This window comes from Leucoraja erinacea, chromosome 14 (assembly GCF_028641065.1).
Source record: "Leucoraja erinacea ecotype New England chromosome 14, Leri_hhj_1, whole genome shotgun sequence".
In the NCBI taxonomy this organism is placed as follows: domain Eukaryota; kingdom Metazoa; phylum Chordata; class Chondrichthyes; order Rajiformes; family Rajidae; genus Leucoraja; species Leucoraja erinaceus.
In genome coordinates this window covers 37,539,358-37,555,785 of record NC_073390.1, presented here as the reverse complement: position 1 = coordinate 37,555,785, position 16,428 = coordinate 37,539,358, and the positions used below count along the sequence as shown (strand labels likewise).

The window sequence follows — 16,428 nt, the reverse complement described above, 5'->3', positions numbered from 1 at the left end:
AAGAACCTGTTGTCATGCCTTGGTCACTGTATTACCAACGAACATTCATGATAAGTGGGTGGGTCGGAGACAATGAGTGTCAAACCAATTACTTAAATTATGACCGTATAGAACAGGCAATTAGATACCCTTACGTTGGAGATGGATATTGTCTGACACTTCTATGGTGTGAATATTATTTGGTCCTTAACAGCACATGCCTGAATGTTGTCCACATCTAGACTCATTAACTACAGATGACCTTTGCTGTGATTTGCAACAACTGGATGTCATAAAACTCACTGGGTAAAGCTGCAACCGATGAAATGTTTTATCACTGAGGACCACATATTGCAATAATTAAAGAATTGCATCTGAGTTATTTCAAACTTCAAATTTCAAACATCCTACATTATTTTATACTGTTGTTGCTAATTAATGAATAAATTGCAATTGATTTATATTTCAAGTAATGTTATGGACAATGAAATATGAATTTCCCTTTATGAATACCACAACTGCCAGAAACAGAATCAAGTAGTTCAGATGATTCATTAAATATTTTCTTCCTAACCCAAGTTAGGAATTCTGTTTGCTGTTTTGAAGCAAGATCTATGGAGAAATTCAGATCTAAGTTTGGTCAAAATATGGTGCTGCTTTATGCAACCATAAAACTGTCACAACAATACAAACTGCTTGGATATTAGCAATTACATTCACCATTAAGGCACGTGACAGACAAACTCTATTTCACCTTTAAAGAACCATGAATGTTTCTCACTGTCGATCTCCAATTACAGATGAAGAACTTTGTCCGTCAACTTCCTGGGGTCACAACTGACCAGAGATCTGCTTCTTTACATTTACATTATCTAAACCCATGAAGATTCTCGGCCTGAAACGTCACCTATTACTTTTCTCCAGAGATGCCGTCTGACCCGCTGAGTTACTCCAACCTTTTGTGTCTATCTCTTCCAACCATCTCTGCTCCAATCTACCCCATCATTATAACTGAAATCCCTCATCCCTACATACTCCACAAAATGCTGGTGAACTGACACTAAATAAACGTTGCAAATAATGTTATCATTATTGTAGTATCATAGAGTGATACAGTATGGAAACAGGCATTTTGGCCCAATTTGCCCACACCGGCTAATATGTTCCAGCTACACTAGTCCCACCTGCCTGCGCTTGGTCCATATCCCTTCAAACCTGTCCTATCCATGTACCTGTCTAACTGTTTCTTAAATTATGGGATAATCCCAGCCTCAACTACCTCCTCTGGCAGCTTGTTCCATACATCCACCACCCTGTGTGTGAAAATATTACCCTTCGGATTCCGATTAAATATTTTTCTCTTCACCTTGAACCTATGTCCTTCAGCTCTCCTACTCTGGGCAAGAGACTCTGTGCATCTACACGATCTATTCCTCTCATGATTTTGTACACCTCTATAAGATCACCCCTCATCTTCCTGCGCACCAAGGTATAGAGACCCAGCCTACTCAACCTCTCCCTATAGCTCGCACCCTCTAGTCCTGGCAACATCCTCATAAATCTTTTCTGAACCTTTTCAAGCTTGACAATATCTTTCCTATGAAGATGTTTGTGAGCTGTGAGCAAACTTGAATATTTCTGATCCAGGGCAGTCCAAAATAAAGTAAGCTTTAATCAAACCAAACTCAAAACAATGAAAGGATGATTTAACAATTAATGTCAATTACATCGAAGTTTGAATTGGTTGCGAATTATTCCACATTGAGAATTAATGGGTGTCATTAATATTACATTTCATTGTTTGTTTCTGGTAGAGCTTTGAGCAATTGAGTTCTTTAAACAGTAAAGAAATGTTTAACTCCTGTTATAATATTTGGAACCTGGCTGATGAATAAAAAATGAGTGGAGATTTGAAATGTTTTCTGGAGCAGCAACAGCCTGATGTTCCACATTTGCTACACATGAATTGCCAGATGGTGAAAGATAAAGGTTCATTTGTTGTTGGATAAGTCACTTCTCATCTGTATCAGAATCCAGTTGAATTGAAATCTGGGTTAATTGAAATAGACAATAGGTGCAGGAGCAGGCCATTTGGCACCTTCGAGCCAGCACCGCCATTCAATGTGATCATGGCTGATCATCCACAATCAGAACCCCGTTCCTGCCTTCTCCCCATATCCCTTGACTCCGCTATCTTTAAGAGCTCTAATAGTGCCTTCATTTCCATGAACACAGCGCCTGGTCAAAAGTTCATGTTGGATTCAGTTCACCACATGTTTTACATTCACCAAAGCCCGTTCCAATTTCCTCCATTAGAGATTTCATTCAGACTTTCGTACACGCAAGGTGCAGTCTTGATCAGACGACAATTAGAGCCCAATCAGTTATCGAGTAGAGTCGTTGAGAAATACAGCTCAGAAACAGATCCTTCGGCCAACTTGTCTATGCCAACCAAGATGCCATTATATTTCAATCTCATTTGCCTGTTACAAGCCTCAAAGCCGTTCCTATCCATGCACATGTCCACATATCCTGCCTCAAATATTTCCTCTGGTTATTAAAAAAATACATGGACAACACTATGTAGTCCTTCCCATGGGTATTGCATACTGCATATTGTGTGTATTCTGCGTTGGGTTAAGTCTGCCACATTTGAAATAGAGAATGGATCTATGGTTTCTAAATCTATAAAGAGTTAGGATATTTTGTATTTATTTATTTAGTCACATTTTTCACATCGTGTGCCATCCATACAAGATTAATAAGCTGGAGGTTCCCTTTAGGCTACAGTCTATAATGAGGTAGAGTCATAACCAAGTTCAATTTTTTGCACATTGTATACCAATCAAGGCTCACATTATCCAGTATTATGCTGTTACTAATTAAATGGTTCTGCTGCCTCTTCTGGTACGAACAAGTTTCCACTTTATGGGGAAACAACTTCATGAAAAATCGAAGTGTTTGAATCCCCAAATCTGTAGCAAACTTGCAACATTTTCACATATAAACCTGGTAAAATTCTGACCATTAGAATGGATTTGGCTATTTTTTAAATGATTTTTTCTGTGATTTGCATATTCCAAATGTCATCTGTTCCATAAGTTAAAGCACAATTCTTGCTCAATTTGGGAGTGCAGAGTTCTTCTGCAGGCTGGTACTTCCATTTAGTTTTGAGTTACAGCATGGAAACAGACCCTTTGGCCCATTGAGTCCAGGCCGACCTTTGATCACTCTTTCACACTCGTTCTATGTTATCCCAATTTCTCACCCACTCTCTCCACCTGAGGGGCAATTTACAGAGGCCAATGAACTTACAAACCCACACGATTTTGGGACGTGCAAGGAATTTGGAGCACCTGGAGGAAACCCACACGTCACAGGGGGGAACATACAAACTCTATACACACACAGCGTCCGAGGTCAGGATTGAACCAGGTCTCTGCTGCTGTGAGACAACAGTTCTACCAGCTGCATCACTGTACTGCCCATTGTAAAAGAAAAATAACATGTATTGGTTTGCCTGTGCAGAGCAAAGTCTTATTGATCCGATAAAAGGCTGCATTGTGGTAACACTTTCAACTTCCTACTTAAGCTTACAAATGTGGAGTTTTGCATTAACTTGGACTGGCCGGTAAATGAACTTCACTGACAGGACCAGAGAACACACCTCAATGATAATCGGCAATACAGTAAGAGAGATGGTGAGGAGAATATTTTTATGCAATGCATTGTTCTGATCTGAAATGCACTGTCTGAAAGTGTGGTGAAAGTAGATTCAGCAGCAACTTTCTAAGGGGATTGCCTATATACTCAAAAAAAAAATTGAGCAAACAGTGGGAAAATGAAACTAATTCTCATTCAATGAGATGACGCAGGCGTAATAGACTGAACGGTCTACTTTTACACATTATGGTCGAGCAATACAAAAGGCAGCAAATTAGAGGACTGAGATCCTATTAATATTTAATAATATAATAAACACATGTAGAATGGTGGATGATGCACAGACAGCTGGAACTAACGAACTGCTGTTTCTCGTCTGTTAGAAAGAATAGTTTGCAAGAAGGGTAAATATTTCACAGGAAATGTTCTCATGCAAGTAAGTAACTATTTCTCTAGGTTTTCTTTGAATTACACTTTCCATAAAGAAAATTAGTTTCTTTCTTTGTGATTGATTTTATTTTGCCTAATTCTGGCTCCACTAAGAATAAGGTCTTTAAATGAATCAACTGTGAATAAAGGAACATAGACAAAACTTTGAGCATTCCGAATGGTATTATTTCAAGCAAATCTGCATGGAAAAGGCAGCATACCCCTTGGAAGGAAAACACAGAGCCCAACCCCCTCCCTCTACGCACAACCTAAATGATGTCTATATATGGTTAAGGTTAAAACTGGAAAAATAACTGCAAACTACTTTATAAAGGTAACACTCAAAATGCACAATTTCCCACTCTCTCTCTTTCTCTTCTCAGCCTCTTTCCAAAAGGATGAATCTGTCTTGGCGTTTTCAACCAGATCCTGCAGGTCTATTTATAAACTTGTTGGTTCAAATACGAATAGCAGTATTTAAAAGCATTCATACACTGACAACAACTAGCAGAGACGGCACTACAGAACCGGAATAGAACCGAAAGTCAAGGCATTGAGAATTGTTTCAAACCTGTGCTTGCTGGAAAGATTTCAACCTCTTCTTGAATCGTGATGGCAAAACAAAATCACAGCCTCGGACGAGGAAAGCAAACTCCCCTCGTAGGTCAGGGTCCCTTCGCAGAGACGTTTCCTTGATCATCATCTTGCTTGGCAATGCTCCTGGTGTGTGGGTGTGTGTGTGTGTGTGTGTGTGTGTGTGTGTGTGTGTGTGTGTGTGTGTGTGGGTGTGTGTGTGTGTGTGCCTGTGTCCTTTTGAAACGCAGTAAATGTAGACTGAAAAGCACTCAGGGTTCCTGTTTACAGACAAAAGTGAGATTTGCCTTCTTGAAAGACCGCTCTCCTGCCTTTATTTCCACAAACTGATAACGTCCATGCATTGTATCTCATCACCGAGGTCAGAGTCCAGTCCTGACATTCAAACCATCTAGCACTCCAGACCACGTTTTTTGGAGCTTGATCGCTGTGTTGTACGCAGAAACATGACCTGCAATGAAATCCTGCCTTTCAGAGGGCTTCACCACAATTAATCTGTCCAGGACTGTGGATATGAGTGCATGGTGGGAAAGGAAGAACCCTTTACCAGAAGAGCTAAAGTTAGCACTTGCTATAGAAGACCTGAAAATAATCTCGCCTGCTATGACACCGTTTACACTAATAGCCTCTTAAATTAAACTGCGAGGCATGCACTTCAATAAATCACATGGGTTTTTACAGAAAGCTGCTCCACACAAAAAACAATAACAGCTCGAGAAGTCATGTGGAACTTATCACAACGAAATTACAGCCAAACACTTCTTCAAAAAAGTTCAGAAAAATTGTGATAATTGTTAATTTGCAGATATTGATCTGTTCAGGTGAGCCTATTGCTTTCAATTTTTTTTTCTTTTACCGACAATTGATTCCCTGTGGGAGCCAGGGGTTCAATATCTCGCCCTTTCTTCCCCTCTCTCCCTCTACTGCTCCATTGCACCCCCAGCCCAATGTATAAATAACATCCAAACTTGCTGTTGGCACTGTGTCATGACATTTCAGTTCCACTTCATTCCCTAATTACTCCACCAATCAACAACAGCTGCTTGGTGAATATCAAACACATCAGGGCTCCTAAGGAGCAATATGTTCGGCCTCAGCTATGTCCTTCCATTCCCTTCGGGCCTTTGTGAACAGCTTTGTGAAATGGACAACCACTACACATTTGTTATCAGGTTCTGGAAAGTTTCACATAAAGACCAGGTAAATTAATTTGCAAAAATGTAACTCAACTTGTGGTGACAAAGAACTCTGAGAATAAAAAGTTCAGTTCCTACAATTAGTGACGTTACATCGCCTGTTAAGCCACTGCATTGTTGAAAGTATACACCTGGATATTATCCAGACTACATTTAATAGGTACTTATCAAACTTGACTTACTCAACCATGCTTTCCCATAAACTATTCTAGAATCCATTTGTCCTATGCTCCATTTTCAATTTGATGGTCTAAAATTCAGTGTTTCATTAGCTTATCAGAATTATTTCTTTAACTGTTCATCGGGCTCAGATTATAACCACTGCTCTTGGCTGAATTTGACATGAACTCAATTCAGGATATGCTATGCTGAAGTAATGTACCCGAATCTCACAAACACTCCCACAGAATAGGAAACGCTGGAATGCCTCTGGAGTCAGAACAAGATTATTTGTTACACAAACTATCCTCAGGATGGACTTTGGCCTTGCTGACTTCTGGTGGTACTGGGAAGAACTACTTCCCCCACCCCCGCATACACTGATACAACTAAGCTGTGTAGCTGAAATGTAAATTTAGCAGTGTGGTACCAGAGACCAGAGCTTTCAGCTATGTGAGGGCCACGGCCCCTATTCTTCGAGTAGAATAAATATAGAGGAAATTTATTGAAGGCGTTCAAAATCACAAAGTATTTTGATAGCGTAAATGAGTTTAGTTTAGAGATACAGCACGGAAATAGGTCCTTCGGCCCACCGAGTCCGCGCCAACTAACGATCACCCAGAACATTGGCACCATCCTACACACACGAGGGGCAATTTACACGTTTACCAAAGCCAGTTAACCTACAAACCTGTAGGTTTTTGGAGTGTGGGAGGAAACCAGAAACCCCACTCTGTCACAGGAAGAATGTACAAACTCCGTACAGACAGCATCCGTGGTCAGGATCGAACCCGGGACTCTGGCGCTGCAAGGCAACAGGTCTAAATCTGTAGGTCTAAATCTGCGCCACTGTGCTGCCCTCATGAGGGAAAATGCTTTTTGCTGGCAGCTAGGTTGGTCACTAGAAGGCATACATTTAAGGTGAATGAGAGAAACACCAGAGGTTGGATGAAGATAAATACTTCACATCACATGCATTGTCACAATTTGAACCACAACACCAAAAAGAGCCATGAAACCAGATTCAACTTTAATTTTCAAAATGGAATTGAATAGACATTTTATTAATAAAAAAAAAATCCAGGGCACAGAAAAAGATATGGATGTGTATTTAATTGGATGACAATTTTTGAGCTGATGGTATAATAGGCCTTCTCTTTTAAATGATTCTGGGTAAACTCCAGCCATTATTACTTGCAGCGGTCATGTAAAAGTCCGGTGATGCATTCCCAGCACTGCCATTGGTTTATGTCACCAAATACTCAATTAGACCTTTGCAGGTGTATGTTGTCTTCTTGTGTTAATATGCTTGGAAAGCTACAGCAAGCAATGCTCTATTCTAGGTGCAGATGACAATTAAACACTCTTACCTTGGCCCTTGACTATACAGAAGTTGCAATGGCAGGAAGGTGTGGGTGTGATTGGATGTTTTTCGAAAATGGCAGCAGAGGTGACCAGAGCAGTTAATACAGCATATATTGAATCCCTTTTAGATAAATAGTGGCATAGAAGTTGTCCTAAATTATGTTAGACACCAGCTGGATTACATGATGGGTTAAAATAAGGTATACATATAATTCCATGAGAATTTCACCAGTATGAGGATCACCCATTAGTTCATAAGTTTTTGGAGCAGAATAAGGTCATTTGACCCATCAAGTTTACTCTGCCATTCAATCGTGGCTGATTTATCTTTCTCTCTCAACCCCATTCTCCTGCCTTTGTCCCATAATCCCTTACACCCTTACTAATAAAAACATTTGGCAATCTCCACCTTAAAAATATCCATCGACTTGGCCTCCAGAGCTATCTGTGGCATTGTGAGGATAGTTGGTATTTACGTGCTGTATGGCTCTATGGCTGAAAACACTGAAGAGATTTGATGCAGGTGAGTAATACTCGAAAATGAAAGAGAAACTTTCTACGTGGCTGAACGTCTAATAGCCGTTTGACACAGATATAAAGCGAATGGCAAGAGAACCAGAGATGATATATTTCTATTTATTTACAGCTTGTGATTATCGATAGGTAGCCAACATTTAGTGCCTACCTCTGATTGCCTTTGAGAAGCCAGTGCTGAGCAGCTTCCTGAACCGCTGGTGAAGCCTATGTTGCATTTGTGGACATCTGAGTTTGCTACATCAGGACAAACTACCCTGCATCTGACATTAAGCAGTAATTTTGGGGAAAGACTTCAGTCTGAACTAGCTAGCAGCTGGAAATTGTTCAAAAGCAATGTTTTTTTTTAAATGCCTGGAAATGCTTATTCATGCAGAAGCAAATGTTGAAACAACGCAGCTGAGAGGAACGAGTCCTTTCGGGAACAAGGAGCAAGCCTTTAGCTTCCAATCAAAGCTGTTTCTGTGTCAGAGGCATGCACCATTTGCAAAGAACGTTTTGCATCGTAATAAGCAGTGATGTTAATCGTGCTTTGCGTTCTAATTGACACGGTTACTGCAACCTCCATGTGGAAAAGCATCATGCTTTTAGGGGCTTTAATTTACAAGCCACATTGTTCATGCACAGGACCCCTAATCACAGTAAAATTCGACCATATGGTACATAAAAACAGTATGCTATGTGATAAGAGTTTCATAGCTAAGTATTTTTTAATTAGTAATTAAGTACAGATGCAAGGAAATTGAACAAAAGCAACAAAAGTTTGGAAATTCCTGCTGGTAAAAGCTTTCTTTTATGGGCCAGAAACGCACAGGAGTGCTAAACCTCAATGGTTTCAAGGAAATAGCCTTTTATAGATGAGCTACAGATGACTGGTATAATATCTGGCACGTCTCTGCTTTACATCACCTGTTAAAGATGCACAATTTATTGTAAAATTATATTAAAATATATAAATATATATTCTGAACCCTCCAGTTCAGTTGCAATAATTCATTATTCAGGGTGGTAATAATTCATTGACTTGGCCAGTTTCCTGTACGCTTATATGACACTGGTAATGAAAACAGCCTATTGATTCTTCTAACAGATGAGAAAGCAGAGCAGGCTCTATCCAGTTTCTCCTCTGCCTCCCTGGTAATCACAAATTAAAATAATAACGGGGTTGTCAATTGATCATATGGATAACCATTAAACTGTAAAGTTTTCTGATATTGGTGGTGACCATTATAGACATAGCACAAAGATACAATATGAATTGAGGAGATATGAGGAAAAGCTTCGAAAGGTTTTATTTTGTGCTTCATCTTTTAGACTTGAGAGTTTAGACTATAGAGATACAGTGCGGAAAAAGGCCCTTTGGCCCACCATGTCAGTGCTGACCAATGAACCCCAAGCACTATCCTACACAATTTACAATTTTAACTGAGCCAATTAACCTCCAAACCTGTATGTCTTTGGAGTGTGGGAGGAAACCTGAACACCAGGAGAAAACCCATGTGGTCACAGGGAGAACGTACAAACTCCGTACAGACAGCACTTGTAGTCAGGATCGAACCCGGGTCTCTGGCACTGTAAGGTAGCAACTCTACCGCTGCGCCACTGTGCCATCTTCTTACTTCAACACCTTGAGCTTATTTAAATATCAATTTCTTAAAACCGTTTCATCAGATTAAATATTTTGATTAGACTAAGTTTGGTACACAGTGCTTGCAGAGAAAGCAATTCATCACATGATTTGGCTGCAATATGAGTTTTAGACTGTGCCAGTTCAAGTAAATCCCTAGCAACAGGTATAATAGAATCCAGCATGCTTGTGGAGTCAGTGTAAAATTTCAACAGCGCAGATTGCAATCTTAAAGTCAACCAAATGACCTATGTACTAAGCATCTGTTTCTCATATTATGCGGAAAGGCCAAAGGCCTGTCCAATGCTGATGGGCGGTTCACTTGGATATTATATAACTTAGCATGTTTTTCAATACTAACGTATTGAAAAATTCTCCCTCCACATTTTGGGGGGAATTTTTTGATCAATTCATACATAAATGTAAAGGATTTTCATTCATGATGAGTGACTTATTTCAGTTAGCATATTAACGTTCCTTTTTAGAATTTCTTTCTGGATAATTAATGCACTCCCACCCCCTTGGTTATAAATACCAAGAGCAATTCTAACAGCTGTTGGTTAAACAGTGCGGTCTGATGCATGTTGCCTTCCCTGCATACATTCCAGAGCAAATTCTACATCACAGGAGGGGAAACATGATGCACTTCTACAGGCCGGGGATAAAATTCTTCCAAAATCCCGCAAACAAACCCCAATTTGAATAACCCATCCTATGCTTCAGATTTTTCAACTTTAAAATCAATTTTACCATCATGACTACATTAGCTTAGTAATGTGGTCATGTTGGTAAAATGATGTTAGTAGTTGGAGAAATGAAGGGATTTTTAATCAGCCGTGTTCAAAATCATTAGATGACAGCTGTTGTGTTTATACTTTGAACAAAGGTTGCACGTTACAAATCGACACGCGCGATCTGTTCTGCCAGCCATACTTAACCTAGGAAGTATTTAAGGAAGTTGAATGCGGCCAGCAGGCAAAGTTGACCTCTGAAGGGAGGCGCAAAATTTCCTTCAGCAAAGTGACAAGGACATGCACTTTCAACACAGCAGGCTGTTGGTTGTTGCTGAAAGGAAAATGTCTTCTCTATCTACTAATGAACTTAAAAGAAGAATGTCAGTACTCCCAAGACTTTGTCATGTGTCACATTTTTTAGAACTTGTTTACAGCCTCCTTCTGTCCAGCAACACCTATATTTTGACAGCTCAGTGCGTGTGGAGACACTTGCATGCACCTTTTATAGTTTTGATTTTTTCTACCAAAGTGAATCACCTTACAATTCTTCACGTAATCTTCCCCTATCCACATAGACTGACAATATCTACATCAATCCCCTCTGTTTTCCTCCTTCTTCATAGTGGGAGTACATTTGCTATCTTCTCATCTGTGGAAGCAGTTGTGGAATCTGTAGCTTAAGAACCAGAACATTCATCACTTCCATAGCTATCTATTTCAAAGTCTTGGGATGCGGGATATTAGGTTCGCGGAATTTATTGGCTTTTATTCCATTAATTCTCCAATCCGACTTTACAAAAAAATATATTGCTAATTTTCTTCCACTCTTTGTGTGTTTTCCACTATTTCTAGGTAGCTTTCTATGTCTTCTTCGAATTGAATATATAATTAATGCACTCCCATCCCTTTGGTTATAAATGCCAAGAGAGTTGAGAGGCAGAGGTTGAGGGAAGCATATCCAAACCTAATGATCAAGGCAAATTAATGTACATCCACATAGAGCGGTGACAGTGGAGTCTACTAAAGAGGTCAGAACTAGAGGGAAATAGTGTAGCCTGTGTGGACAAGAACTGGCCACATTAACTCTAAACTCCTTAAATTTCCATCAACTAATTATTACCTCAATTCCCTGCTGCAAACTATGTTCTCCAGCTGCTTTCTCATCATTCTCCCTGGCAAATGTTAGAGATCAAACATGGCTATTGAAACAGGATTATAATTGACTCTTTGACCTGCCGATCACATATCTGTGCTATCACTAAGGCCACCTATTCCACCTCAGTAATGTTGTCCGATAATGGTATCAATCGAACAGCATGGAAACAAGCCCTTCACCTCAACTTGCCCACACCGACCCAACATGTCCCATCTACACTAGTCCCACCTGCCTGCATTTGCCCCTATAACTTTCTAAACCTGTCCTATCCATTTACCTGTCTAAATGTTTCTTAAACATTGCGATGGTACATGCCTTCACTACCTCTTCCGGCAGCTCGTTCCATACACCCACCACCACTTTATGTGAAAAAGTTACCCTCTCCGGTTCCTATTAAATCTTTCCCCCATCACCTTAAACCGATGTCCTCTGGCTCTTGTCTTGACTCTCACTCTTGTCTTGGCTCATCTGCTGCTGTGGCTTTTTCCCCTCTAGCAAACACCAATACAATGCACCCTATGCTGGCTACTCATCTTCTGGCTTCAATAAATATGAGATAATCTAAAACTCTGCTGCCAGTGTCGAAGTGGACCATCCAACTCATTGTCGCCTCTTGTGCTCGCTGACCCTCATGGGCTTTCGATTAAGCAAGCCACGATTTAAAAATGGCATTCCTGTTTTCACTCTCCTCCTGGCCTCATCACTCTGAGGTGGACAAAATTGCTGGAGAAACTCAGGGGGTGCGGCAGCATCTATGGACCGAAGGAAATAGGCAACGTTTCGGGCCGAAACCCTTCTTCAGACGGACCTTCATCAGACTGACCCTCATGACTCTGATCTGATTATACTGGTTACACCACAACTATAGTATTGATTCCAGTTCTATACACCACATTGTCGAATACACGTTAAAAGGTGCTAAGAGGATTTACTAGTTTTAGTTTGTAGATACAGTGTGGTAACGCCCTTCGGCCCACTAGGTCCACGACGGCCATCAATCAACTGGACACTAGTTCTGTTATAGACACTTAAGCATCCTACACACTAGCGGCAATTTTCACAGAACCTATTGAGCCACAAACCTGCACATGTTTGGAATTTGGGAGGAAACCGTGTTTGGAATTCGGGAGGAAACCGGAGGACCCGGAGAAAACATGGTCACAGGGAGTACGTACAAACTCCACACAGACAGCACCAGACGTCAGGATCGAACCAGGGTGTCTGGCGCTGTGAGACAACAGCTCTACCCTTGCACTACTGTGCCGCCCACAGTTTGGTAGAGGTTGAGGTTTTGACAGAGTGGATAATGGGAAACTGCTCCGGCAGCATATGGTTTGGGGAAGAGAAAATGCAGTTAAGGTGATGTGTAAAATATACCTGCTGGGACATTTTGAACAGACTGTTATAATCTGGATCTCTGCTTGTGAGAATGCTGGAAAAATTAGGGAATTGGATAAGGACCTGAGGGGAATAACAAAATCAAAGCAGCCGATTGCATCCACTTTGTAAGAAAGAATGTGTACAATCTTCATAACTGATTAAACATGTCTGGCCACTGTTACAGTCAAGTAAATGTCAAACTGAGCAAACTCCTTCAAATGCAACACACAACTAGAGAAACTTTATTTTAATGATGTTAAAAGAGGAATAAATATTGGCCTGTTGACTGGAATGAGCTCACGTGCGTTTCTTAAAAAATCTGCAGGATCTTTTATTTCCACCTTGAGAGTGGACTGAAAGACAGAAACCTACAGTGCACTGCCCTGGACATCAGTCTGGATATCAGTCTGGATGCGGTGGCTCATGGTCCTGGAGTTCTACCACTGGGATACTACTGGAGGATATGGTCCCTATGGGTAGAGGAGTTAACAGATTAGGAAAAGGAATAGGAATACTTTATTGTCACATGTGACCACATATCACATGTCAGGCTTGGTCCCAACCCCACCTCCTTTCCAGCTTTCTCTCCTCAACTACAGTCAGTATGAAGTTGGGTCCCAACCTGAAACATCGCCCTTCCATATTTCACCAAAGGTGCTGCCTGACCCGCTGAGTTACTCCAGCACTTTGTCTTTTTTCTTTGGCAGAAACAAATGACGTGTGAGTGGTGGCCCTCTGTGGGCCCCCGAGGCTCAATATGGTGACACTCTGTGTGGATGGGGTTGGTGAATGAAGCCTGTTGTTGGTCACGGGCTCACCACACAGGAAGCTGCTACAATGGAGCACTTGCACCCCACCTGCTGGCATGTTTAAAAAACTGCATTCAACTCCTGAATACCAATCATTCAATTAGCATCCGACTTAACATTGCTGGTAATTTATGAGTTAATTATATTTATTTGACTAGAGCAGGAAAATGTTGCCCATTTAGAGATATTACAACATTGTGCCAGTCATTGGACAAAATGTGTCTCTCATGTTTATTTTCTGGGTATTAGTAGCTTGTATCAAATCCTCTCATAGTCTTATGCACAACACAAAAGGAGATACTCAGACACATTCACATTGCTGGCTCTTCCAAAACTCACCCAACGTTCTTCTATCATGCTCGTTATGCCACATCTTTGCTAATTTTGTCCTTTGACGTTTATGTTCATGTCGACCATCATGTACACATCTATACTAAGTGCTTAATTCTTATATATACTGAAAACGGAACAGTGAAATTCTTATGAATCACGTTTACAGCACCCGGTTGGTGGCCTCCTATGCTTTCATTCCATAGCCAAACCTGAAGGACATTGGATTGGGCGGAAGACACAAAATCAACCATTGGGAATGTACCATTGGTACGGTAGCACCACTGCCCTTGACCGCAAGTACTTGCAGAAAGTTGTGAACGCAGCCCAGTCCATCATTTAAACCAGCTTCTTACCCATCAACTCCATCTATTCTTTTCACTGCCTCGGGAAACCAGCTAACACAATCAAGTACCACTCACATCCCAGTCATTCTCTCTTCTCTCCTCTCCCGCTCAGAAGAAATTACAATTGCTCCATAGCATGTACAACCAGATTCAAGAATAGCCTCTTCCCTGCTATTATTAGACTCTTCAAAGAACATCTCATATGTTAAGGATCCATTTCTGAACTTCCAATTTACTTCATTGCAGTCCTTGCATTTTTTTAAAAGTCGGAAATTTCTCTGTAATATTGTATTCTGCACTCTGTTTATTTTTCTTTTACATTACCTGATTGTACTCGTGTATATCTGATATGCCTGGAGAACCTGCAAATCAACGTTTTTCACGGGTACACGTGACAATAAAAAACCAATACAAATACCAAGACCAATTGTCCTTGCTCTCCATCATATACTATGATCCAGCTCTGTTATTTGCTTGAAAGTGAACCAGACTGCAACCTTTACATTATATTAACTGTTTGAAAGATAAACTCTGAGCCACGGATCTGTACCATCATTATCATTAATATTTGTAGCTTTGTATCACCACCTGACCTGGAGCCATAGAACCAGTCAGCACAGAAACAGACCCATCGACCAAACATCTATGCCCATCAAGATGACCTGTCTAATTAGGCTAGTCCCACTTGTCCATGTTTGGCCCATATCCCATTAAACCTTCCCTACGCATACATATGTCCAAATGTGTTTTAAATATTGTTCTTGTGCCTGCCTCCACCACTCCCAATGGCTTGTTCATCCCATATACCCGCCACCATCTGTGAGGAAAGGTTGCCATTCAGGTTCCTATTAAATCAATTCCCTCTCACTGTAAACCTCTGTCTTCTAGTTCTTCATTCTCCTATGCTGGGAAAAAGACTCTATGTATTCATTCACCCTAAACCTTGCCTTGTCTTGTCTATCTGCTGCTGAGAACTCCATGCATGATTTTAAAACCTCAAGAATGATTATTCCAGTGTCCTTGGCATCCCCTCATTCCATCCTCTCCAAACCTGGCAGTATCTCTGCTGCTTCAGCCCTAGCTCACTGACAGTCCCATTCACCTGCTGCCCTGTGCATATAGACATTCCCTGCTTTTTGATTGAACAACGCATCAATTTTAAAATTTTCATGCTGAGTTTCACATCCAGTCTCTGCAACTTGTTCCAGTTGTAATAACACTTTGACATATCAGGGATACATAATGGAGTAGGACGCAGAGTTGCTGCCTCAATTGTTTCAGCAAATCAGGTTCAATCCTGATCACAGCGTGTCTATATAAAGGTTCTACCTTCTCCCTATGACCGAGCAGATACTCTAGTTTCCTCCCAACATCCCTACAGATATTTTGAATGGTCGGTGTATTAGCTACTGTAGAATAGCCTAGTATACTGGTGAGAGATGGAAATGTGAGATAGATGGGAATGTGGGGGGTAAGTTATAATGAATATCAGTAGGAAATGGGAAATGAGCTGGCAAAAAAGTGATGGGCCAAATTAACCTCTTTGACATTGTAAAGAGTTTGAGTATAGTTTATTGTCACGTGTGCCGAGGTGCAGTGAAAACTTGGATACACAATAATATCATGCCCCAATTCAATTGCGGCAGCATAGGCAGCAAAACTTTCAGCTGTCAAACATCTAAGCTCTGGAAAAGCCCTCAATCTGCAAACACCTCCATCTTATAATTTTTTTAAATTCTTTAACATTGCTCTCAAAGCCTACCTTTCAGATATTAATATCACTATTTCATAATGTGACCTTATGCCAAATAATGATTCCTATGAAGTGACATGAGATGTCAAAAATGCTACATAAACATATATTGTTGACTCGATAAATATTTAGATATGAACATTATTGAGGGATATGGGCAATGAGGAAATTGACTAAGCATTAACAGGTGGGGCAAGAGAATTTCATGCAAGAACATTAAAAAAAATTTATGCTGAGCATTATTCAAAATATTTTTCCATCAGAACTTAGGACATTCAATTAACATAACTGAATTTGTTAATATCGAAAATAATTTTGCAATCAGGAGCAGAAATTGTCCTTGGGTTCCCAAAAGGAGCAATCATAAATTATA

General features: G+C 40.5%; 1 protein-coding gene across 4 annotated transcripts in view; it reads right to left on the bottom strand.

Moving 5' to 3' along the window:
* ppp2r3a (protein phosphatase 2, regulatory subunit B'', alpha) overlaps positions 1–16,428 on the bottom strand; it is a 261,434-nt gene that overhangs the window by 57,964 nt on the left and 187,042 nt on the right. Inside the window, exon 1 of one of the 4 annotated variants that reach the window (XM_055646176.1) lies at positions 4,643–5,420. The exons of the other annotated variants lie outside the window; for them this stretch is intronic. Within the exon in view, the coding sequence (XP_055502151.1) occupies positions 4,643–4,774 (132 nt within the window). The 5' untranslated portion in view covers positions 4,775–5,420. Of the gene's footprint in view, positions 1–4,642; positions 5,421–16,428 lie in introns of those variants that run through there. 4 annotated transcript variants of the gene reach the window in all.